The sequence below is a fragment of the Leptidea sinapis genome, chromosome 23 (assembly GCF_905404315.1).
Source record: "Leptidea sinapis chromosome 23, ilLepSina1.1, whole genome shotgun sequence".
Taxonomy (NCBI): Eukaryota; Metazoa; Arthropoda; class Insecta; order Lepidoptera; family Pieridae; genus Leptidea; species Leptidea sinapis.
The window spans coordinates 7,083,798-7,111,778 of NC_066287.1; the positions used below are offsets into that span (position 1 = coordinate 7,083,798).

At 33.6% G+C, this 27,981-nt stretch overlaps 2 protein-coding genes and 1 long non-coding RNA gene across 3 annotated transcripts in view; 2 read left to right on the top strand and 1 right to left on the bottom strand.

Moving 5' to 3' along the window:
• Positions 1 to 27,981, bottom strand: part of LOC126971160 (pseudouridine-5'-phosphate glycosidase) — a 263,833-nt gene that overhangs the window by 1,988 nt on the left and 233,864 nt on the right. The gene's annotated exons all lie outside the window — the stretch shown is intronic.
• Positions 562 to 1,811, top strand: LOC126971191 (uncharacterized). The gene is made up of 3 exons (XR_007730851.1): positions 562 to 645; positions 747 to 845; positions 1,099 to 1,811. It is a non-coding gene; the product is annotated as an uncharacterized LOC126971191 (long non-coding RNA).
• Positions 5,354 to 26,929, top strand: LOC126971180 (uncharacterized). The gene is made up of 6 exons (XM_050817349.1): positions 5,354 to 5,537; positions 13,991 to 14,127; positions 16,674 to 16,813; positions 20,267 to 20,422; positions 21,799 to 21,885; positions 22,650 to 26,929. Exons 2-6 carry the CDS (start codon positions 13,994 to 13,996, stop codon positions 22,799 to 22,801), a joined length of 669 nt encoding a protein of 222 aa, XP_050673306.1. The 5' UTR covers positions 5,354 to 5,537; positions 13,991 to 13,993; the 3' UTR covers positions 22,802 to 26,929.

The window sequence follows — 27,981 nt, forward strand, 5'->3', positions numbered from 1 at the left end:
ATTAAAAAAATATATTTCCCTCCAGTAGTGAAACGCATTCGATGTGGGTTCCAATCTTTTATAATACTATATTTTATTGTTTCAGTTGAAAAATGAGTCTAAATAAAAAAGGTTTATTTGTTGGAAAAAAAAACAAGGAGGAACAGTAAGTGCTCTCTTTATTTTCTCACTCACTCTCGCTCCTTCAGAATATATAGTAGAAAGCACCTACTAGAAAACGCACAAGATACCTAACTCTGCGCCCGTGTTTGAACTTCAAGAATATATCCCTGCCAGTATTTGTAATTACATTCATCAATGATAGCGAATATTTACTTTGGAAACACTGAACACATGTGAACACTCATGATATATATTGATATGGCAACAGACGTAGTCAGAGAGTTCTCGACGAATTTTGGGATGGTTCTTTAGGCAAGTTGAAATTGTGATAAAAAAAAATTTCGCCGTTCGCTGAAACTAGCCCCGCAAGTCTTTTAGCGACTCATGCAAAAATTAATTGAATATTTTTTAGCAACTTCATTTTTTTATACAGCATTATAATGAAGTGTTTTATTTCAGAAAACCGTGTAACGATACGTCTAATAAGACTCACACATCTTATATAACATTAGAGCCTGTTGATTTGCAACCCTCTGCGAATAAGTAAGTTTTTTTCTGTTGTCGTTCAGAGGCATAAAAAAATTAAATTAGTTTTACGCAGTATCTAATAAACATAAATATTAAACAAATAATTATTATTCCAGGACATCGAAAACACCGAATTATGATACTATACAAGATGTACTCCTACCAATGTCTTCGTTATCTGCGCAAGGACCAATAGTACATTCTGAAACTACTCAGTAAGTTATCAGTACTGACAACAAATACACACGTTTTTACGATTATTATTTTTATATTATTATTATTATTCATGATCAACGTATATAAACTTTATCTTGTATGACTTGTCTATTTAAAATTGTGTTTTATACCTAATTATAATAACGACGGAGTTCTAAAAGTCCATGACATTTTTTATAAAGTTGTTTTTCAACATCAGTTCTGTAGGTTCCACGTTATACTATCTCAAAAACTTATTTTATATTGTTACAGAGAAAATGATGGAAATGAAGGCGCATTCATAACTGAAATGTATAACAAGGAAAGCCATTTCCAACCCTTATCAGGACGGCGAATAATTGATATAAATTATTTTTTACAAAAATTCCAAGAAAAAGCACGCCACAATGATCTATTTGATTGTAAATCAAGCAACTTCTGCTTAGTTGGTGTAAGAAGACATGGACTGATTTCAATCTTTAAATTTAAATGTAATATGTGTAAAGAAATTTGTTCTATTTCATCTGAAACCACCAAAGATACCGAGCATGTAGATGCTAATATAGCTGCTACCACTGGAGTTGTAGCCTGTGGTATAGGTTTTTCTCAGATTGAAGAGTTATTTTCAGCAATAAACATTCCTATATTTTCTACAAAATTCTTTAACCAAATGCAAAATAAACTTTATAAGAAATGGGAAGAAACTGCATGTGAAACAATGGAAGCCGCTGCCAATAAAGAAAAAGAAATTGCTATAGCAGATGGCCGGACCAAAAACGGGTATGCTGTCATAGATGTCTATGTGGATGGAGCATGGTGTGCCAGGTCATATGGTTCAAACTATAAAGCTTCATCAGGTGCAGCAGCCATAATTGGCAGAAATACGGGTGAAGTTTTGTACTTTGGTGTCAGAAATAAATATTGTCTCGTATGTGCCCGAGCCGAAAATAAAAAAACTGCATCACAAGACCACTTGTGTTTCAAAAATTTTCAGGGATCGTCTAGGAAGCCGACATAATCGTTGAAGGTTTCAAAAGCTCAATTTCCATGTATGGTATAATATATGGCAGAATGGTAGGAGATGGTGATTCTTCGACCTACTCTAAAATATTTATCTCAAATCCTTATGAAAGTCAAAATTTGACGGTTGAAAAATTAGAGTGCCGCAATCATATATTGCGCAATTTTTGCAAAAAGCTAAGAGCAGTCACCACAGAAACTAAATACACATTAGCGCACCGAAAAACCCTCACAAATCAAAAAATTATGACACTGCGAAAGGCAATAGTGAAATCTATTACACATCACAAGGCCTCACAGAGTCCTAAAAATGTAGCAATATCCATTTTGCACAACGATATTATTAACTCATTATCTCATGCTTATGGGAATCATCAACTATGTCATTAAATTAAACAACAACAAATTACTTTTGTGATAAAGATAAAAACTGTGGCGGCGAACTGCTAAAGATTGAAAATTCCACATTTATATTTAGAATAAACGCTATTGTGTCCAACGTGGCTTCAAAGTCACGTAGTTTGATTGAAGACGTTAAAAACCTATTGTACAAAAAAAAAATTGGCCCATCTCACATCTATCGCGCATGGAGTTGAGCATGAGCAGCAAGCTTTGCTGCAGTTGCAGCAGCAGGAAAATATTATCATTGAGCCCTGTGGTTTATTTATAGATAAAGAATACCCTTTTATTGGGGCAACGCCTGATGGTTTAATTGGAGAGGTCGAAGTCAAGTGACCAATTACAGCACACAAAAAAGGACTTTCTAATTGTATACAAGAAAACAAAATAGAAATTTTAAAATATAATATAAATACTTAAACTGCAACGGTAAATAAAAACTCAAACTGGTACTATCAGATACAAGTGTCAGAACGACAACAGTGTCTTTTGGCTATATGGGCAGGCGAGAATGAAAATGTATACACAAAATTCATAGAAAAAGATGATTTATTTTGGGAAATGAAACCGAAATTGATAAAATTTTACATGAAATGCTTGCTACCCGAAATCATAGACAGCACAAATGTACGTGGTATGCCCATTAGAAACTTATCCATGCAAGATAATAACGAAAACATTAACGAAAATGTTGACCCTGATGAATCACAACCGAGACAAAGCACACGCCAATTGAATGTGAACGATTTTTAAAGTAAACTTATTATGTTGGGAACTTCAAACTATTTCATACAAGTAAGAAAATTGTAGAAATTTTTTAGACCTAAAGTGTTTTTGACAAAATTATGCACATAAATCATTTTTGTTCACAATATTGTATTATTTTTAACGATCCCTATTTTATGGCCTGATACTGTTTAGCTTAGACTGTGAGACGCGAATAATCAGGCTTTACGTCCGACTCGAATTTGAGACGTAGCCGGGAAGTTCGCGACAATTTTTGGAGAGTTCTTCTAGTAAGTTGAAATTATTAAAAAAATATAATTTTAGCTAAAAAAATGTTTGCCAACTTGGTTTTCTTTATCTAGTATTCTTTATTTAGTCTAGGATTTATTGAATTCGAAAAAAATCCAAGACCTCTCAAAAAGTTTTTTTGGATTTAATCTTTGCATAAGTAGTATGCTGTGAATTATTAAAATAACCGCTAACTCGCTAAACGAGTTGCGTAGCTGGATTAGGTGTTTATCGAAATTGTATTTTTCACTAAAACACATAATTTCAACACGCCTATAGCACCTTCCCAAAATTCATCGCGAGCTCTTAGACTAGTGGACCTCGCACTTGGAACACCCGGCCAACAAACTACAATTTCAATAAATTGATTCATAAATATTTTTTAGGGTTTATTGTATAATATATCTATTCAAATTGAATGTCTTAGGTTTATTCGATTACTACGAATTATTACAAAACAAACTTACAATTAGTCAAATCTCACATTTTATTTTTAAAAGAAATTATGATATTAAATTTAGTTGACCTACAGCTGCCTGATTACACGAAATATTGTGATTTGTGAGACGCTAGCGACGTTAGCGCACGACTCGCTTCGCGGGAATCCCGGGCAACTCTTGTAAGCGTTAAATGCCTACTTCGCTGGGTCTACCCGGCCTTAAGTGTAAGTTTTTTTAAACTTTCCAAGAAATTTGTCAATAATATAGGTATTAGGTACTAATCTGCAGTGAAAGTCATCCTAAGAACATTCACTTGACCCATCTGTCTGAAATCACTAAAGAATAAAACAATCATCTTATAATTTTACTATATTTTTTTTTTATTATTATATTTTCCCTTTACTATAATAATATTTAGATACCTGACTATTGCTATTCTATTAACTACCTATTTATTGCCAACTATTACATATTCTTTGCTACTGCCTAGTGTCTACTAATAATCTTTTAAAGTGCCACCAGGTAGTGTTTACTAAATAGTCGTGCTTCGATTGAACGATGTATTACAGAATGTGAACGCTCGCGTCATGCGATAAGATTTATTTCGTGTGGTGATTATAGGAGTTGGTATTTTTCTATGCCAACTTTTCTGATTTACTTTATTTAAATGATGTCAATTATTCAATGATATATCTCATTTCGTCGGCCCATAGACTTACATCCCGTGCCACTAAATAAATAAAAACTCACTTCGCCGTTGAAATATTTTTTTTTGTGTAACTATGGCACAATGTAATAATTATACTGCCAGTTAAGGAATTTTTTCGCTATTTCAGGGTAGTAGCGATAAAATAATTAAATGTTGATAAATGTTAAACTTAATTTAACGATACAATTATAAGGTTTACGTTTATTTATAGTACCTATGTATATTTAATATAAAGATATGTTTTTCCATTAAAGAGTGTATGTACTAATTAAGGAGTTATATTTAATTATAAGCAATTTTAAACTACAGTGGAGGTTATCGTTTCTTTCGCTATCTGCTACCTCAGAATATGTTAGAGGAATATTTTATTTATAATTTTCAAGTAAAACTCCTACAGGCATCACCTAGATAACTTAGATTGGAAGAATAATAGTGTGCATTATGGAGATCACAACATACAAAAACTGTTAGAAATAAAAAGGACGAAACCAATATTTTGTCTTTGTCAATTTCATTTTTTTTGTTATTCGCTTCCCTTGCGATCACCATGTTGGTTGTCATCAAAATAGGTTCCAGATTCAAACGTAAAATTGTTTTTGTTTTTGTAAATTAGCATTAGTTATGGTAAGATACATTTTAGTAATATTTGATAACTTATAAATGGTTTACTGTCTTTATTGTAACTTAAAACAAGAATTGTATTTACAGACCAAAACTTTCTGCAGTGTTGTTTTCTTCTCCTCTTTGCTTATACACTATCATGTACTTAAATTATAAGGGCTCTCTTTATGATCCCTAAAAAAGTAAAAATATTCTTCGTTTCTGAGCCAAAATGCACTAATAGTGAAATCATGTCAAATAATAATATGAAAAGTATGCCGGGTAATTACCAATTTTAGCAGACACATCTGGCAACTTTGCTGAGTGCTGACCACACCTTACTCTTAAACTTCAGTTATATATATAATTTTGAAACTATGAGTTAATGTTAAATATTTTAATATGGTGATGCGAGCGTTTTTACTTTGTGAATACACTACAGAATATATATACAACAAAAGCGAATAAGTTTGGAAACTTCGACTGTATATTGTCGGACAAACAACGTTGAGTGTTATTCACAAGTGCTGGTATGTTTGTAACTTTATATTTTGTTTTCAGTAAATTAACATTTATTATAAGTTTCTACAATATTTAACATTTGCTTACTGTGCTTATTAGTGACTGTGTTATTGAGTGTTTTTTTTTTATATTTTAAAAGCTTGCCTCAAAAAGGTTTTGTTAACATAATAAGTTATGCTGCACATAATATCTTCTATATCTTTTTTTATAGTTATTTTATTGCACACACTTTTACATTAATATTATCAAATTAATTGGTATTGCTCTGGTAGGTATGTTAGAATTATTGTGTACACGGCACTCATAACATAATATTTATTGATAATAATCAGAATATTATGATGAAAATAAAATCTAAAACACTTATTTGTATTTTAAACTCCTATGCCTTAAAAGGCAATAAAGGTGTCTATTTTCTGAAAATTATTGCTTTAGATTTTTTTTGATAATGCATTTGTAATACTACCACTACTTCGTAAACAAATGGTGCTCTAAGAGATAAGAAGTGATGTAGGAAACTCTTAGCATTCTTTTTTTGCTCTTTTTTAAAATAAAATATACACTTTAAAAATAATCTGTAATCTACCACTAAATGTAAATCATTAATATAAAATAAAGGACCGAAAATAGAAACAAGTGTCAGTTTATAAGATAGTATAAAGACCTAACTCCTTTCTTTATTAGACTACAAAAAAAAGTAGAAACTAGAAACAACATTATCAAATTTCCAAATTTGTTAGACTTTCTAGTTAATATGGTTAGCTTTCTATTAATATTCTTAGTTCTATCTTAGATAGATTATATGACTAGACAGAGTCTTGAGCAGTTAGAGACCCCAAGAAACAGGCCAGGAATATTCATTGAGTGTGTGTGACAAGCTTCGACTTACACTCACAATTTGTATGACACTTTCTGTTAGTGTGTGTGAATTGCTCAAAATAGAGGTTAGTTCTAAACTCAATTTTATTGACATTTTCAAAGCTGTGTGTGGGTCTATTTGATTGTGTATATACCTTACTTCTTGTTGTTGTTGTTGTTGTTGTTGAAGAAGCACATTAAAAAATCCTACAACTAGCTTGTAGGATTTTTTTTTCACTTGCATTAGAATTCCACTATAAGACCTGCTAAACTGGTAAACACTCTCCCCCACTTATAGTAGGTCCACTGGGTGGAATGTGATCACCAGCAGTCACACTCCCTTGCAACACCAGGCATCACAGGAGCATTGTGGATCTTTTAGTAGTTTAGCTTATAAATTCCGATATGGTAACAAACCGTTTACAAAAGTAAGTTTGGTGTAGTAAATCTCTATCCTGGTTCTCAAAGTTAAAGAATAACTAAATCATTAATGCACATATTTTTGATGTACGGTAGATAGCAACCATCATATCAGCCCCATGCATGTCACTCAAATGTGAGTGTTATTAGGTGCATACTTGTTTTCACAAGTTTTAATGTTGATTATAACTTTATTAGTGTAATAATTTTGTTAAACAACCTAAACTGATAACCCTCCTCCACCGCGAATTCCGTTTTTATGCATTTCTCATCAATGGTTAGATAATTTTTATGAAAAGTTTTTATAGTGGATCAAACTCTAATTACATTTCAAATCAGTAGCAAAGTATAATTCTGAAACCAACCAATTTGGCAAAAATTTAATTCTAACCCGAGATATGTAAAATCAGGAAATTGTACTTCTAAAGTCCTAACGAAAACCGGGAATTCCATATATCCATAGTATACCACCTACTTTTGGCTTTCTGTGACACTTCTATTCTACACTTATCATAATCCATCTATGATTTATATACAGTAATATCTTCTTATTTGCACTTCATTAAAACAATTGCGACCCAATTCCTATATTCACGGCTTAAGATTGGCTTACTCGCGGATCTAATTGGTACATACATATTAATAAAAAGGAATTCAACTCAAATACCTTTGTAAATGTGTTGTCAAATTGACTCTTAAAAAAATAATATAGATCTTATTACAATCAATTGAAGGAGCTTTTAAAAACTGCCAAGCGAGAAAAAATTACAAAATTCTTTAAACCATTTCCGAACATTTCCTAAGCCTGAAGATAATATAATCAATCAATATGTTGAATAATTTAAATTAAATTTATTTCTTTTTTGTTTTTGTCATCTATGAACGAATTCTCTATAATTCCATATAAATGACGATTCCTTATCTACGGTTTCTGTATCCATGGCAAAATTTTCGAACATATACCCCGTAAATAAACAGCTTATCCTGTATGTAGTAAGTTTGGTAATTAAATGTATATAATAATTATTTTGTATTGAGCAGGGTTTCCCATTTGCTGGGTCGCAACCCGGTACCGAATCAAAATAAAATAAGGGGTCCCAATATTCCTGCCTTGTTTTAATAAAAGTCCATAGGATAAAACTTTCGTAGTTTTCCGCGAACTTGGATTCTTTAGAAAAAATTAACAGCAGCTACATACTTTAAAATTTTGTGACTAAATAGACAATACCAATGTCAGTAGTACTAAAAAACCTTTTAACTATTAATAAATGTATATTATTTTGGCTTGGGTTTAAAAGTAAGGTGGGTCACGAAGGGGCTGTATGACAATTTCCGGGCCATGGCAGAGTAATGTTTGGGAAACAGTGGTTTACAGTAGGTATATATTCCAATGAATATTTGACAACAGCGATTCCCAAACTATTTTGGGCAAGAGATCATTTTCCTAAATGAAGTGATAGGCAAATTACTTTCAAAATCCTATCCCTATATTCCTATTTTGTTTACTTTCCAAGTTTGTTTTTAAAAGTACAAAAATTATTCTTCCTGCTAAAATATTATAAGTTGGTATGTAACACAGTATCTTGATAGTTTCAAATAAGAAATTGTGTTCACGAATAGGAGTCATTTTTTACATCTCTTGGACACTCAAAATCAGTTTTCGACTAAGTTGAGTGTTGACTCTTGGAAAACCGATATCGACCTCAAGGTATCGATATCGATAAATTTTGGAAACCCTGCTTTAAAAGATACCAAAGGCTTAAAACATTCATTTGTTGCAGAGCTAAGAGATTTAAGTGAACTTTCGTGCGTTGTTCCTAAACTAAATTTCTTCGTATTGTGTAGTAAAAAGTTAGCTACAAACAACCGCAACTTCAGAGGCCGCCCACCAACTACCTGGACCAGAATCATTAAAGACATGACGATGCTAGGCCTAACGCCAGCAATGACCCAAGAACGCAAACAGTAGCGATCTAGTATTGGGAGGGCCGACCCCAAATAGGGAATGCGCCAGGGGAATATATATATCTTTATATATATAATTCTTCTGTACGTGTGTTGACAGTGAACTCCTCCTAAACGGCTGGACCGATTTGAATGTAATTTTCTGTGTGTGTTCAAGGGGATTCGAAGATGGTTTAGATTCTCAATACGTCGACATATAATTCTTCTACGTATGTTAGTGATCTCCTCCTAACGTCTGGACCGATTGTTCAAATGCATCACGTGTGTTCAGGACAACGTCTGTCGGGTCCGCTAGTACAATAATAATAATATTGACACACTTTTTTTACACAAATTATCTTGCCCCAAGTTAAGCATATATAGCCTGTGTTATGGGTTACAAGACAACGATATATTTAATACAATATACTTACTTAAACAAACATAAATTCATATAAACATACATAAATACATTTAAACATCCATGACTCGGAAACAAACATCCATATTCATCATATAAATGCTTGCACCTACCGGGATTCGAACCCGGGACCGTATATATATTATATACTATTTCCGTTTATGAAGCCGCTGACACTTGACAGATCGTCGGACACCCGAGTCAGAGAGATTAGTTGTTGGTATTTTTTGTGGAATAAACGAGCTTACGGGTCACCTGGTGTTAAGCGATCACCGCCGCCCACATTCTCTTGCAACACCGGAGGAATTACAGGAGTGTTGCCTGAATTTGGTTAATCATTGGGTGCGGAACCCTACAAACGTACGATCATAAAATAAGATTTATATTTTAGCTAATCGGTTTGAGTACAGGTTTGTACACTGCTCGGTAATATAATAACAATTATAATGACGTGGCTAGCCCTGAATAAGTAATTGACAAGAACAGTTCCCACAGCGTGAATGCGTGTGAATATATTCGTGCATTGTGTCTCGGAGCCGCGCGAATACAGAACCTCCTTCGTTTAGTGAAATATTGTGAAATACAGCCTTGTTTGTGTGTTCTCTCGTTACAAAGTGCGGTAATGGATGGTTCATACATACCAAGGTTTAAATGACATTGAGATATATAAAGGCTTCAGTAAACAAGGACTTACTCATCGCGAGGTACCTATACATCTTTATCTATACATACTGGGTGGCCGAGAAGTTGACGTCCAAAGCTAAAATTTGAATTTGGCTCATTTTATTAGCCAATGTTCTGGGAGGTTTTTAAAAATAGTTAGGAGCCATAGGCTCCCCTATTTTCATAAAAAAAATATATATCCCATAACTGTGCCATGGAATTGTAGAATTAAATAAGGTAATAAAACCATATTGTAAAAGGAAAGTGAGTGTAGCTATGTATGTAGGCAAGAAGCTTTACTTCTTAGGCGTAGGAAAACAAAACTCATTAATAAAATTATTCCTCGTACTATTTTACGTTTGTATAAATAACAATATTGTAATAAAAAAGGTGTAAAATACAACCAATGAAAATAACATGATTGATTAACGCATAATTTACATAACTTCTATGCTAATATGATTAAATAATTTTGTGCAATTAAAAAGAAAGACGTTTTTTGTTTACTGTTACTTCTTATACGTAATCAAATTTATTTTACTCTCGTCCATTACTCAGTTGAGTTTCAAGAGGCTTATGGTCACCGAATCGAATATACAGGGTGGCCGAGAAGTTGACGTCCAAAGCTAAAATTTGAAAGGTGATCATGGTGATGAGTATCCGAATCACCCCTATGTGTGTTCTACGATTTTGCGTAGTTTTGAAGATAATTTTTCCCCTTTTTATCCGCTTTTTTCACCTAATGAAGTATGACACAAAATAGTCTAGTTGACATACTAACATAAAGGTCTAAATCATTTATACGTCTAGACCATAGGTTCTCAACGTGGGCGATAACGCCCCCTTGTGGGCGTTTGAGACTTTCGGGGGGGCAGTAGAAGACCCAGAGAAAATTAGGGGGCATTGAGATGGTGCAGATGGGGCGTGGGTAGATTAAAAAATATATTTTAAAAAGGCAAAAAATACACGAAAATACTCTAGAAAAAAACATATACACAAAGTGGGCGGTGAGCAAAATAAGGTTGAGAAACTATGGTCTAGATAGACTATGAGAGCTGTGAAAACGTTGAAAAAAATTGTGTTTAGAACTATACTCTATTTTGAGTAATGCACGCACACTATCACAGTGTCATCGCATGTGTTGCGTAGCTAAATGGCAAAAAACGGAACCCTTATAGATAAGTCATGTCTGTCTGTCTGTCCGTGTATGTCACAGCCACTTTTTTCCGAAACTATAAGAACTAAACTGTTGAAACTTGGTAAGTAGATATATTCTGTGAACCGCATTAACATTTTCACACAAAAGTAGAAAAAAAAAACAATAAATTTTGGGGGTTCCCCATACTTAGAACTGAAACTCAGAATTTTTTTTTCATCAAACTCATACATGTTGGGTATCTATGAATAAGTCTTCAAAAATGAGTAGTAAATTATTTTTTAAAGTGAATAGTTTGCGCGAGAGACACTTCCAAAGTGGTAAAATGTGCTCCCCCTTAACATCTAAAATAAGAGAATGATAAAATGATGAGAGATGAGAGCTCATTTGCACTATATGATTTTGAGCAAAGATTTATAGAAGAAGGCTACCCCGTATTTTTCACAAACGTGTGTAAATTTAGAACATTTCGGATACTGACATCTAATTATTTTGTCGGAACATTGTGACCAGTGTACCAAGGCCAAGAGATTTGTACATAAAGCGGTCATTAGCATATTCTTCATACATATTTTTATTTGATATTTCCTCTCTTAACGAACAATGGCTGGTCCATGCGTCAACTCGCGATCGTGTGCTGCTTGTGGTGTCAGGTCGACCTGTTATAGTTAATAGACCAGTGTATTTGTTAAGAGTATCTTATTCACGAAGCATCCTTATACAAACAATAAATTCAAGCTCGAAAGGTTGATGCATCCAATATACGATAATTTATATTTATAGTACAGTTTATTAGTTTTTATGAAATATTTGATATTATTTAAACACGAATCATATATCGGATGCAGCACCTTACAAACTAATTTGTTATGTATATTACAGCCATTGTAAAATACTCTATTTGTTTGAAAAGAGTGGCCGTTGAGTTTCTTGTATGTTCTTCTCGCGAGCTTTACAGTTTTTCAACTCCGATTCAGAAATTTAAAATAAATATTTTTGATGATTTGATAGAACTTATTTTGAGCCTAATTGAATAAAGTTTATTTCACTTTGACTTTATGTGTGATCTCTATGTTTTAATCTTTAATTTCTTTGGCGTAACAGTAACGTGAGTTCAGTTCTTTTTCCCCATACCGAAACTGCCCATACCCAATGTAGGTACCTGTTTTCACTTTAAAAGCCAAAAAAGGCATTTATTTTCAGGCATTCTCAAAATTGATTCCTTTAGAATTATTTTTGATGTCATTTCTAATATCAGATAGATACTACTACCGCTTCGGAAACAAATGGCGCTCTGAGATAGAAGAAGCGGCGCAAGAAACTCTCCCAGCATTCTTTTTTTGCGCTTTTTATAATAAAATATACAATATTGTACTGTTATTGCTATTGCTATAAAATAATCATAATCTAGTCCCAGGCTGTCCGATCATTTAGGTATTCAGCTGTGGAGTAGTAGGATTTACGACAGAGCCATTTTTTTTTATAAAACATTCAAATTTATTTATAGATAATGCCTGAACAGTGGCTGGGACTTAATTATAAAACTCTAAAAACTTTAAAACTCATTTTGAAAAACATAATAATATATTCACAGTTTGGACGAATTGAACTTATTCTTGTTACCTACTAATATTTCTCGCATAGATTTAGATCTCAAGTCGAGGAAATAACCAAGATTTTTTTTATCTTGGTTCGAATTTTCACTCTGTGGTTTTGATGGGATAATGTAATTTTGTAATATATTGTTATATCACGTTTATTCAAAAGAGCAAGTTTGTTAGATCCCTTTAAATAGGGACTAAAATAGCTTTTTACTCCCCAGGGAGTCAAAGTGATTTGGAATTGGATTTGGAAGATTGTTAGTTATAGTTTCAATAATAAATAAGAAATAGGTAATAATCAGAGGGAGCCAGGTCAGAACACCCACCCTGGGTGTGGTAAAATTTCTAAGCCCACCTTCTGTAGGGCAGGGCCGTGCAAAAAGAGGACACCTTTGGTCTATTTCCCCCTTCTTTCCCCCTGATTGCTTTTAATTGCTCTAGGATTAAAGCGTAGTAATCTCTTGATATGGGGACACCTTTACCTTCGTAATCGATCAACAGGACTTCCTTTGAGTCCCAAAAAACTGTCCACATGATTTTCCCAGCTGATTGCGACCCTCGTAACAAGACCTAGGCGGCTATAGGTATATTTAGCCTTGCAACACCTTGAGTTAAGAGGGTTGTATATAAATATCAAGACAACCGCGCCTTGCTCGGATTTTTAAGAATGTACAAAACTTGAAACAAAAAATTAACTAATAGGACATCTGGATTCGAACCGGGGTCCCCTGCTTTCCGGATCACCCAATGTCCCATCTGACATACTTCTTGTATATACTGCCGATTTATCTTTTTATTCTAATGTTATTGTAGCTGTTTCTCATTAAAACACGGATAAAACTACATTTTTGTAAAATTGAAACCTAGCTAGATCGATTTATCGCCCCCGAAATCCCCTGTATACTAAATTTTATGAGAATCGTTGGAGCTGTTTCCGAAATTCAAAATATATACCTATATATTATATATACCTATACAAGAATTGCTCGTTTAGATATAAGATATGTATAGAAACCAACAAGGGAAGACTGAATATAAAACTATTTATCGTAAAATATCTCGATAGTAAAACTATAGGTTGGCACTCGCACTGTAGATCTAACCAGCCATAGTTGCAATTTAGTCCGACAGCGCTAGGTTTTGAGGTCTAATTATTTAAGTTGTTTGTGTTTCGCATATAGTTTCCGGACATTTTGTCAAGCTAATACCTATTTTAGTTTATGTCATTCTAAGTTTGGTTATAGAATCACGAAACCAAATAAACTAAAACAACTTTAACACTAGTGCTATATTTATTTAGGTACTTAACGAGGTAGGCAGTACCCAATTGCCTATATGGTATGCACGCCCCTGGTATCAGCCTAATACTGACTTATTTTTTAATACAATGTTTCGCAGACAATGAAGAACAGAAGCTTGGCCGGTAATTGCGGCATCGCCGTGTTCGTCATTGCCCTTGTCACGGTGGCATTGGCTTTCGGCACGCCTAATTGGCTGGTGAGCGACCCCAGAATGAGAGGCGCTAAAATGGAACGGTACGATTTTAAATACTAATAGATGCTGTATGTAATTACGCCTTTGTCAGTGGAGCTTTACTATGTTTTATTTGCTTGTTCTTTTACATATTACATGTCACCTTAAGAAAAATATGTGTGAATGAACCAGCTTGTCCTGAACTTCTCGAGCTTTTGCCATTCAATGTTCCTGCCAGATCTTTACGCACGCACAGAACTTTCAACCTACCGACTCCTAGAACCAATATTGGGTTTCGCGCGCCTCTTCACAGAATGTGTTCATCATTGGATTCTCACATTAATGTCGATCTGTTTTCGCACTCCTCTACTGCTGCATTTAAGACTAAGTTAAAACAACAATTACTGTCCTTACCTTAAGGCGAAGAGTAAGCAGAAAACACGCAAAGAAGGTGTTTTTAAACAAGTTTTGTGGTGAAAATATAGGATTTGGAGCTATGAACACTACTTAATCCTGTTACACATATCCCTAAGTCTTATTTGTAGGTTGCTAATGCTTGCTGTTGGTTATAGTTAACACTGCCGAGCCTTTTTGAACTACCACATTTCTTTGAAGTTAAACAAGTTTTTTGGCATGGCATGACGCATTTTTTAGAACTACTCTCAGAAAAGTTATTCTTATAGCTTGTACTTTTTTGTGTAGGTACATTTATTCAGATTTGTTATGAATAAGAAGGAGTGTAAGCATATAAACAGTTTTCCACGCAAGAATTTTTTAAATATTGGCTTTGTTACATAGATGGGGCCAGCAGCCGTGAATTTATATCGCTCAAGGTCGCTGGCATAGTGTCGCCTTAAACCTTGTATCTTTATTCATTATTATATCGCTGTCTGTGTCTTGATTTATATAATACTGTGTATTCGCCTTAATATTCTATTGTTTACTTATCTTATCGTTCTGTTGTCATCTCTGTAAAATTGTATTCTTTTGTGTTCTCAGTGAAACTATTCTAGGATATATCCAATATTGTAATTTGTATATTTATTTAACTTAATTTTGTACTATAGTTATGTATCTGTTTGTTTCCTTAATAAATAAATAAATAATTAGAAGTGCAGACCCGGCAAACGTTGTTTTGCCATTTAAGTTAAGTACCCCGCGTACCTCATTGTATGAATTGTCATTGACAGATTTATTTTTACAGCGAATATATAAGTGTAAGTAAAAGAGTGTGTGGGTACTTATGTATGCACGTAAGAAGTTTCTTTGGCCTAACGAAGCAAAAGTCATTAAAATGATTTATTCCTCGTTCTATTCTACGTTTTTAGAAAGAACATTTTTTTTAAAGTCATGCACAGATGTCTTTGACAATTAATTATTAAATAATGAATACGGCTGTATGGGCTTGAACCCTTTGCCTAATAATGGACGAAGAAAAAAAAAGAATGACGCAAATGTCGGAAAATTTTAGGTACCAACTTCAACCTGTTACTTTTGTGTAACAGTGATCGCGCGCGCATCTTAAAATTACACTCTCATAATTTTTTCATAAAGTGCCTAAAGAAGTATAACTTCAAAAATTTAAAGCCGGTAATCACAATAAATTTTAATGCTAAATCCTTGAACCACGCAGCATCTTATGGTATTATTTCGATCGGTTCAGTGGTTTTCTCAGTATAACCGAAGGAATAAAACGGCTCTCCATTTATTGCCTATAGACTATGCTTACAATCGAAATGCGACTTGTGCAATGTGCAACTCGTGTGATAAGTTGTCCATTGCCCACTCAAGCGAAGTCATTCGCTTGAGGGCGTGTGCGTGCATTTTGCGTGTGCCAAGTATAATTTGCGTGCGACAAGTAAACTTTTCGCACTCAAACAACAGTTTCATTTACGAAAAAACTCACGCGTAATTTTTAAATGGGCAAACGGCTCTTTTTAACAGCAACAGCCTTAAGTGTAGATGTAAACAAAACATTTATTATGTAAACGAGGATATTCCTCGTTTACATAATTCAAGCAACACATTTCATATTTGAAGCAACTAAACGAATTTCCATCCTTTTTTCATCACTACTTTTAGTACTTTAAATTGTTGAACTTTAACCCCCTTATTCATAATGGTCCGCTAACTTTAAACAGCCGCTTAGGAGTGTTTTTTCTCATTCTGACTTATTCTGACGGTCAATAGAAGAAGACAGAGTGAGAATTAGCAATTCTTTAAGTTAGCAGACTATCCTACTAATATTATAAATGTGAAAGTTTGAACTTCTTTAACGCAAAATCTACTGAATAGATTTTGATGAAACTTTACAATAATATAGCTTACACACCAGAATAACAAATAGGCTATAATTTATAAAACTATAGCGTGAATTATACAAAATATAAAAGAAGTGTGATTGTTACTAATGAATACAACTAGCGCCATCTCTTATCAACTAGCAAGCAAAAGATCAATACAATTTATATGGCAAAACAACGTTTGCCGGGTCAGCTAGTATGTCATATTTCAAGCAACTAAACGAATTTCCATCCTTTTTTCATCACTACTTTTAGTACTTTAAATTAATTGTTGAACTTTAAATGGAGAGCGATTGTACTTTCAGCCTCGGATTGTGGAGTCACTGCTTCAGATCGTTACCAGACCCGTTGGATCAGTACCAGAGGAGGTTCTTCGTGGGATGTCGGTGGGTTTACGATCCGTTCACAACAGGCTATGACAGAATACGTGGCTATTTATTACCTGGTAAGTCGTCAAGCTGTGGTATTTATTTATTAAAGTACACCACGTCATATACAATACAATATTCTACATCTTAAGTAACAATTTGTTGTTCTAAAATATATGACAACTAGCTGACCCGACAGACGATGTTCTGTAGATAATAAAAAAACTACTGTTTTATAGGAATTTGCCAATAATATTTCAAAACATCAAGAATTATTTCGTAAATTCTGGTCCCTGTTGTTATAATGAAATTGTTTCACAGCGGAACTGTCAAACGGTGCGTCACTAAATTCTCTCATAGAAAATATGTCCATACAAAACAAATATTGGAATTAAAAATAATTATGGGTCTCAAAACGAAATAAACACTATCCTATCTCTCAAGTTGGACTAAACTGCACTCCATGAAGTAATCCCCATTAAAATCCGTTCATTAGTTTAGGGAGTCCATCGCGGACAAACAACGTGTCACGTAATTTATATATATTAAGTTTATTATGGTGAATATAAAATGACAAAATACTCCCTAATTGCTTTTAAAAAATAAAACTAATACTTTGGCTACAAACAAAAAGAAACAAAAGAAGAAGAAAGGTACAAATTATAAATATGACCTATTAATCTATATATGTATATAAAAATGAATTGCTGTTCGTTAGTCTCGCTAAAACTCGAGAACGGCTGGACCGATTTGGCTAATTTTGGTCTTGAATTATTTGTGGAAGTCCAGAGAAGGTTTAAAAGGTGGATAATTAATAGGAAAATGCTGCTAAATTAAATAAAAACAACAAATTTGATGTGTCCATACATAATTTCTATGAGAGAATTGATTGACGAACGGTTTGACAGTTCTGCTGTAAAACAATTTCATTACGACAGCAGGGTGCATATTTTACGAAGTAATTCTTGATGTTATGATATATTATTGACAAATTCATAAAAACATATTTTATTTAATATATACAGAACAACGTCTGTCGGGTCAACTAGTTGAAAAATAAAATGGTCACAGCACTATCGCATTCCTCATATCTGCAATGAACTCGCGCGTTCTGTTGAATTTGGTGGTAGCTACCACGACGCCAGCCAAGGGTTTTTGGTATACTTGTTTTAATATACTGCAGATAGCGCACAATGATGTGACTTCACCCAATTCCAATCTAAATAGGACGTAGTTCCTGAAAAAAGCCAAGTTCCAAGCCGCAAACATCACATTTTAAGGAATTTGAAAAGGGGTACACTTAGGGGTAGATGTCTATATTGGTTTTATGGTAAAAGTATTTATTTACTTAAGGTACTATACTTATCTACGATACTTGCTAAATAACTATAATTAATGGTTCTACTTGTGAGTACGCGGATCTCTACTATTAATTGGTTAAAATGGTTACTCGGACCAGTCCTGTAATGGTTATAGGCAAATGGTTAATGGTAACTAGGACCGGACCGATTAATGGTTACTCGCGTACTGCATCTCTACTATGCATTGGTTATAATGGTTAAAATGGTTACTCGGGCCGGTCCTGAAATGGTTAATGGTAACTAGGACCGGCCCTCATTGGTCACCGCGTACTGCCTTACTAAAGGCAACACATGGTTATAAGTAATTAATATTATCTACTCAGCAATATTTGTAATATAATCCTGTTCGATGGATTTACTTCGAACAGAATTCGTGTTTAAAGTTTAATAAATATTCGTGTATTCCGTACATGTGGGTTGGGCTACTAAGTCGTGATGTTATTTAAATACTGACAGTAGGGCTGCTATTTTTTGTCAGTCCCAAAATTTCAGCTGTCGTCCAATGAATAACTAGTCGGAGAGACAACAACCTAATCCTATAGGATTTCAGTTGGTATATACCCTTCAAAGTCAAATAAACTTGTTCAAATAGGATTAACCACCTAAATAACTTAATCTTTCATGTTTGGAAAAAGTAGAGTTCGTGTAAGAATATAAAAGATACTCAACGGCCACTCTTTTCAATCAGAGAGTATTTTACAAAGTTTGTTAGATTCTGCATCCAATATATGAATCTCAGATCATTTATACGTCTATATAGACTATGACAGCTGTAAAAAACTCGAAAAAATTTGTGGTTGACAGTTAACCTCTTTTTTCACGGAGACTTACACAAAGTGACATACACATAGTGTGAGACGTAGCTTGTCGCGCACAGTACAAAGTAATAAACCTGGCCTGTTTTCAATCAGTTGTCTAACAGTAAGAGGCTCTGTCTAGAAGTATAAAGTATCTAAGATATGATTCATGCTCAAAGTTAAAAAGCGTTATAAATATCAAAAAGTTCTTTAAAAAAAACATATAAATTATAGTAAGGTTTGAGATTGAAATCATTACTTGTTTAAGGACTTTGAGTTCCCAACACTGCCAGTACATATACGAGAACCTCCTATACGCTCATAAAAATATTAGCCAATTTAAAAAGTATAGTAAAAGTATATGATGTACACAGTGTCAATACTCGAAACAAACATAAACTCGCAATTCCATCTACTAGGCTCCGTAAAATTGCTAAATCTTTTAAAGTGGGTTGTGTTATATTTTATAATAAACTCCCATACGAAATTAAAATATTACTTATAAAAAAAATTAAATGTGTCGTAAAAAATAAATTAACATCTAGCGCCTATTATAACGTGAAAGATTATTTGAATGATAAAGATAGTTGGAATTAATGTTCTAAATTTTGTTAATGAATATTGTTATACTCATTTGAATGCTATTGTAACTTTTGTACTTCATCCTGACTTGCACTAAATAACTTATAAAGTTTTACAGTGAATAAAGATTTTTTGACTTTGATCCAAAGTACAATATGGACATTGAGGCAAAATATGACCTTAGTATGTCGGTAGATAGCCAGACATACTGCAGCCTTAGATAATTAATTCTAGATAGTCTATGACATCTGTGAAAACGTCCAAATAACTTGCCTCTATTTTGAGCAACGCACGCACACTAACACAAGTGTCATACAAATCGCGAGTGTAAGACGTTTTTTTAATGAGAGTAAGGAACGGGACGAGCAGGACGTTGAGCTGATGGTAATTGCCCTGCCCATTACAAGTGCCGCTCAGGATTCTTGAAAAACCCAATAATTCTGAGCGGAACTACAATTGCGCTCGTCACCTTGAGACATAAGATGTTAAGTCTCATTTGCCCAGTAATTTCACTAGCTACGGCGCCCTTCAGACCGAAACACAGTAATGTTTACACATTACTGCCTCACGGCAGTAATAGGCGCCGTTGTGGTGCCCATAATCTAGCCGGCGTCATGTGCAAAGGAGCCACTGGTAATCGTAGCTTGTCACGCACACTTAAGTATTAAACCTGGCCTGTTTTCATCGGTTGTCTAACAGCAAGAGCTATCTAGACGTATAAATTATCTAAGCCTGCAGCAATTGACTCAGCAAATTAATGTTATTATTTACTGAATTAAACTACTTTCAGGTTTCATGATAGCGACCCAGTTCTTTTACACATTATGCCTGATAGGAGTCTTGGTTTCTGCGGCGTGCGTTCTCATGTTCTTCCTCTGCTGTGGCCCAGACCAGAACAGATACGTTCAACTTATTAAAGGCATTGGATACACCATGTTGGCTTCAGGTAAGACGGTAATTAGTAATGTGGTGGTAACAAGGGTATAAAACACAATCTTATGTCACGGGTGTAGTATGAATCTTGAACGTAACGAAAGACTCTTGAAAGAGAAGTTAAGAAGAAAGTTGCAAGAGAATGTGGGCTGCGGTGATCACTTAACATCAGGTGACCCGTACTCTCGTTTGTTCTCCTCTTTCAGAAAAAGTGGGTGTGTACTTATGTATGCACGCAACAAGTTATACTTCTTTGGCCTAACGAAGCAAAAATCATTAAAATGATTTATTCCTCGTGCTATTCTACGTTTTTAGAAAGAACAATTTTGTAAAAATCTTGCAAAGATTGCTTTGACAATTAATTATTAAATAATGAATACGGCTGTATGGGCTTGAACCCTTTGCCTGTCATAATAATGGACGAAGAAACCAAAAAAAAAAATACTGAATGACGCAAACGTCAGAAAATATTAGGAACCAATTTCAACCTATTACTTTTGTGTTACAGCGCGCGCAACTTAAAATTTCACTCTCATAATTTTTTCATAACGCGCCTAAAGAAGTATAACTTCAAAAATCTTTGGGCTTTTTACCTTCGATGCTTCGAATCATATACATATTTATAACTAGCTGACCCGGCAAACGTTGTTTTGCCATATAAAGTATAATTCACGCGATAGGTTTTCGATTTTACACCTTGTGTTACAAAATAGCAATTTTAATACGGATCCCTAATTTTGAAAAAAAAAAACATAGCCTATAGCCTTCCTCGATAATGGACTACCCAACACTGAAAGAATCATTCAAATCGGACCAGTAGTACTCTGTTACTTGATAGCGTAGTGATTAGCGCGTTCAAACAAACAAACAAACAAACAAACAAACACAGCAGCTTTATAATATTATATTTATAATAAAGTCCAGTCACTGTTCAGGTATTATCTATAAGTAAATTTAAATGTTTTATTAAAAAATGGCTCGGTCGTAAATCCCACCACTCCACAGTTGAATATCTAAGTGATCGGACTGCCTGGGACTAGATTATGATTGTTTTATAGCGATAGAAATGACTGTACAATAGTGGATATTTTTGTTGAAAAGAGCGCAAAAAAAAGAATGCTGGGAGATTTTCTTGCGCCGCGCTCTCAGAGCGCCATTTGTTTCCGAAGCGGTAGTAGTATCTAGTATATTAGAAATGACATCAAAAAGAATTCTAAAGGAATTAACTTTGAGAAAATGAATGCCTTTTATGCCTTTTATTCAAAAGCTGTTGCATTGGTTATATTATGTATGACAAGGATTGCAAGAAATTATTTCAAATAAAGTGTATATTATTTAACAGAAACTGTCCCAACACGTTGTAATGAGTATATATTATTTGTTCTACAGGAATCAGCGCTTGTATAGCTGTGATAGTGTTCGCCTGTTTCGGCAATACAGATGGATGGATGCCGGACCATGCTAATAATTATTTAGGTAAGTTTACCACCGTTCAGGTCATCTTTCTTTGGAAAGGTGAAGTTTAACAAAACTGATGACCACGACGAGATGTGTGATGGATGTGATATTTAATAAAGTCACTTTTACGAATACATAAAATATTTACTCATATTACTCAATAGTATTTTATGCAACAGTTGTATACTGGCGGTCAAAAAACACGAGTGGCGTGGGTTACGCTGTGAGCCGCAGGCAGCAGTCTGAGTACCACAGTGCGCAGTGCCTTTTTTTTGCTTCCAAGCGCACAAGCATTATTCATTAGTTATGCCAACTTATCTGTGAAGTGGCAAAAATAGGAACAACGGTCGCCATGTTGAAATGTCATGAGCAAATGAGCGAGGCGCGTCATTTATCATCATCACGATCACATCTTGCTCGTGCCAACATGTCATAAAAATAACATCCTGCTCTTAAAAATGATATTACGTAACTGTGTACATAAGTTGTTAATTTTTATAGGAAATCTATTTATATAGCATTAGCAATAAAAAAATCAATAAAGTTAACTATCCCTACTGTAGAAAAATAAAAATAGGAAACCAATTATTATTGAACAATTATTTATAAAATTTTATATAATAATTAATTTATATAATTGCTGAAATGGTAGAGCGGAGACAATTGTTACAGGCATTATTTGCCTAAAAGGTGACTCCGCCCACTAGCTGCTGTAAACTATGTTTTTAAGAGAAATAAATTATTATTATTATAATCTTATACAAATATAATGTTAACCGCAGGATGGTCGTTCGGCTTGGGAGTAGTGGGCGCGATAGCGTGCATCGTCACCGGCGCTCTGTTCCTCACTGAGGCCAACATACAAGCGAAGAAACGCAAGAGACTAAAGGAATCGCAGGCTCGCTTCGAATTAGAGGAGGAGTCGAGAGCGTAACTGGTAAAATATACAGAGAGAACACAAACATGTTTGACAAATAGCCGATGAGATGATGACAAACTTAGATAAATTATACGTCTTGATAGAGCCTCTATCTGCTAGACAACCGATAAAAACAGGCCATGTTTATTACATTAGTGTGCGTGACAAGCCAATGTCTTAAACTCGCGATTTGTATGTTTGTTAGTGTGTGTGTGCATGGCTCAAAATAGGTTGCAAGAGGTTATAAGCCTTAAATTTTTTTCGACTTTTTCACAGCTGTTAGGGTTTATCTACACATATACATGATCTAAGATGACAAGATAGAATTATGTAAGTTATATTATGAGCAACTTTTAACTTAATCACAATTTGGAACCGCTGAATTCTTTAATTATATTTAGCATTGTATCGCTAAGTTATGTTCTTATTGTTTGTGGTGAATATAAATGAATATATGTTGTAAATAATGATCTAAATGAATATCATTATTTAATTTTTCTACTATAAAAGTAAGATTTTGGTATTTCTTAATTAATTTTATATACATCTCCGTCCAGTAGAGATCCGTCTGATATCTTTTCATATACAAACTGTATTAAGACAGCTATTCGCTTAGTCATACTTATGTGTCCCAGTGTTGTTAGTAATTCTTGCTATACTCCAATTGGAGACATTATATTAGATATTTTAGCAGCTTTTTACATAATTTTGTTTAATTGATTACTTTGAAGTCCGTGGCACAATTTGTATTTGATTAATGTTCTCATGAGAGCAAACAATTTGTATCCAGGTTAACATTGCCAAAATTGCCATTATTGCCGCCAGTTAAAAAAAAATACTAAATTTCTTATGAGAAAATGGCACATACTCCTGTATGTAAAAGGAAATATCCTTACTTCCGTGATATTTATATATGAGCTCCCGATAATGTCCCTTTAGTTTATATTTACTTGCAATACATAGATTAGGATCTTAGACGAGTAGAATAGAACAACACGTCAAACTATCACACGTCATCGTTATCGTTCATCGAATTGTTATTATTTTAAATATAAAATTTATTTGTATGCTTTTTATTAGCGTTATTGCAATTTAGAACCTTGTTTGCAAAATACCGGACGTTACTTCATATGTTAACGTGTTACATAAATAAAACTGAAAACAAAATTTTGTGAATGATGGGGGACTCGAACTTGCGTTCCGTGCGAGCGCTCTTTCCAACTGAGCCAACCGTTCGAGTGACGTATCGTTGATAAAATCTTGTATGCTTTGTTCAGCTCACAGGTTGTACATCTTAAGTCAATTTCCTGATATGCAGATATTCGGTTTGAGCAGGTTATCAATTGTAAAGTCAAAATCAATGCATACATGAATTCAATGCGTGACTCGAACGTTTGGTTCAGCTGGAAAGAGCGCTCGCAAGGTACGCAAGAGGTTGCGAGTTCGAGTTCCGCGTGGTTCATAAAATTTTGTTTTTAGTTTTATTTGTGTAATTATAACAAATACGTTAACCTGTTATTGCCTGTCTCTGTCACTCCCGCGTAAATATTAAATGCGTCACGCTCGCACACTGCGGCGGCATTACATCTTTAGTAGAGTCTAGATTTTAGCAGTGGAATGTCTAGCGACTTCCTAGGAATCCAACAGGACATAATAACGTCACTTTAGGAGCTCCCGTCTTGTTCTCTTTTATTAGTATTGACTACTTACCTTTAGGTATGTAGCTCAAATGCGCCCCCGTTTAAAATGAAACTATTAATGGGGTTGGATTTAGTATCCCGTAGCACGAATTAGGAGGTAAAAACTTTGTAATTGATAGAGCTTTAGTCCACGACTATATAATGATACCACTCTTATTACAAGGTAATGCACCGTTCGAGAGAAAAAAGCATTATAACCTTACCTCAAATTATGACATTTCTAAGGGTTGGGACATTTTTATGGGGAGGAAAGAAAGGGTAACTCCTAGAATTCGTATCTGGCACTCGCATCTGGCATCTACATTTTTTACCTCATAATTCGTGCTATACTATGTTGCGATACTAAGTTTTAGCCTATAAATGTTTTATAAGAAAAACACTTGAATCTTTAACATTCATAATTTAATGTAGAAAAACATTAGTTCGTTTTCTTTGCTCCTGCCAAATTATGTTTGACAGGCCTTTTTTTTTTAAATAATTGTGTCTTCATGTGTCATGTCATAATGTCTATGACTGATTTAAAGTATTTTAATGGTGCCTTAATGTCTTTTGTATGTTTAATGATTACAATTATATGTATTTATTAATATTAAGGCGCGAAATTCTATAATATTAATGCAGTGATAATTTGGCTATCGATATAAGTATAATATGTAAGTACTATTCTATAAAAATTATAACATGCATATTATAAAGATTTTACCAACAGGAGATAGCATTACTTTTAAACATAGAATGTTATTTTTTTATATAATTTATTAAAGGCATTTGACCTTGGGGCCATCAGCTGAACATTAATACGTTATTATACAGCTCTTTAGCTCTCCATCAGCCTGTTCTGTGCTTTATGTGTATGACATATTCTGTTAGTAGTATAATTTAATATTTTAGTCAACTTTAATCTTATAAGTATAATTCGAAACGCATAGCTATGACCACCGATCGATTATGTACCATTAAATAATATAATTATCTGTATTATAATGCATAAATGTACAAAAGAATATTATCATAGCAATTATTATTCTGGCCAATGTTTAATATACACAAATTTACACTTATAATTGGATGTAGTTCCTGATAAACGTTCCAAGCCACAAACATTCCATTTTAAGGAATTCGTGTTTAAAGTTTAATAAATATTAGTATATTCCATACATATATTGTGTTGGGCTGCTAAGACATGATGTCATTTAAAGAGTGACAGTAGGGCTGCCATTTTTTGTCAGACCGATAATATGAATCATGTGACCAGTTTTGTGTTCTAAACTCATTTTTGACATGATTGTGGTTTGAAACGTTTTTCTGGAATTACATCCAATTATTAAAGTAATAACTAGTTATGGTTAGATATATCTAATTAAATTTATATAATATTTATCATTGTTGCTTGTAAAATTGTATTTTAAATGTGGTAACATATATATTTAGGTTACAATATCGAATAATTCCGTCCAATTAATGAAGACTTAATTTGTATTATCAACATACATGGTAAACATTTTATATTTACTTTATTTAAATCTACCTTTTTTTATTCAGTTATTTTTAAAAACAACTTACAAAATCCCCGCAGATTAGTATAGGGATGGCACCTTGTCGTATTAACATTTGCGTGACATCGTGACACTGATGTCAGCATTCTACTTAGTTCATTTATTTCAAATAATATCTTCTATACTAATATTATACAGAGGAAAGATTTGTTTGTTTGTTTGCATTAAATAGGCTTCGAAACTACTGAACCGATTTGAAAAATTATTTCACTGTTGGGAAGCTACACTATCCCCGGCTGACATAGGCTATGTTATATTTTAAATTTTTTGTTAAATTGTTAAATACCCGTGTGATGCCGGGGTAAACTGCTATTATAAATAATTGTTCTTAAAATACCTGTTAATTAACTTCAAATTTCATAAGTATTTATGGAGGGCTTTAAATGGACTGGATTACAAAGAATAATTATAATCGACTGGTACACATTAAAATTGGTCAAATTTTTTTACAAAAAGGTCAAACATAATTAAGGTGGAGGTGTACTCTTTCAATTTGCGGGGGTTATATCTATATTAATATTATTTTTATTGATACATTTTTATAATAATTTTGATATTATTTTTTATTTTACAAAGACTAGTGTTAAGTTTAATTTAACAATAGGCCCGGCACGGACTTTGAATGGTGTATGAAGTAAATCCGTAATTATACAGTCGCATATTTTGATTTTGCACTTGACTTGATTTGACAAACTGTGTATGTGCCTTGTGCGAGTAACATTCTATAGATTATCATTTAAGCATTCAATGATACCACTCAAGATCCGTTTCGGCGCCAAGACCTATATATAAGCTCCGTCCATTCGTTGTATTATTTTTTTCTTACAATAAAATGTTTTATATTGTAATATAACCATTAATAAAATTTATATTGAATAAAAGCAATAGATTTTTGTTTTATTGTATTTAATAATTAATCCCTGTTAATAATTGATGAATATAAAAATCTCCGTTGGTGGGTTGGAGACATAAAAAATTTGAAATAATCCCGCCGCGACCACAATTCATGCAATTGGATCGAAATATCGGCATCAAATTAATTAAATATATATCATCAGTATCCGTCATAATTATTACAATGTTAAAGTTCCGCGATGATAAAAGATTAAAAGCGTACATGCATACTTGTATGACAGTATTTTTTGTACTTAGGGATACAAAAATAGCCTCCTCTTGACATGGTGAGCGAAAATCTAAGTGGGGACACTCTGATGGATTAGTTATTATTTATTAGTTCTATCTATTACGCTACCGTACTAATGCGTGAAATAATGAATTAGTTAACTTTTACGTATACTACGAAGTTAAATTCAATAACGCATAAGATTAAATCCATAAAGTTAAAGCCTATTTGAATAAAGTATTTGAGTTTGATGGCTGGTAACACTTGTGATATTCTTCTGGTGTACCTAACAAGAAAGTAAAAGAAGCGGGTTTATTATTACCATTAGGTGAATTGTATCGCTTAAGTATGCTGATTTGTACTCTTCAATAAAAAAAATCCAAATCCCTTGCAATAGGTTCCAATGAGTTCGGCAAACAATATTGCATTAAATACTATTATGATTCGTTTCTTGCATATTTATTATTAAATAATCCAACCTCGCAACTTTTAACACATTCAAAATTGTAAGCTATGTGGAGTAACAGAAGACATACTTATTTAGATATTGATAAAAAAATGTTGAGATGATTTGGTCATGAAAAGTAGATGGATGTGCACAAATAAATATATGTTATATTTGGAAGGAAGTCTTTGTAACGGTCAATCTCAACATAGACATAAAATGCCACGAAGGGATGTATTGAAAAGAGATCAGGTCAAAGATACTAGGAGTATGTATGAAAGGTTTGATACTAGTGGAAGAAGGCAGGCAAATATCGTGACTAGTGGAGGCCCGTAATCTCTGCGCCCCAAACTCCCTTCCCCTCCCCTGAG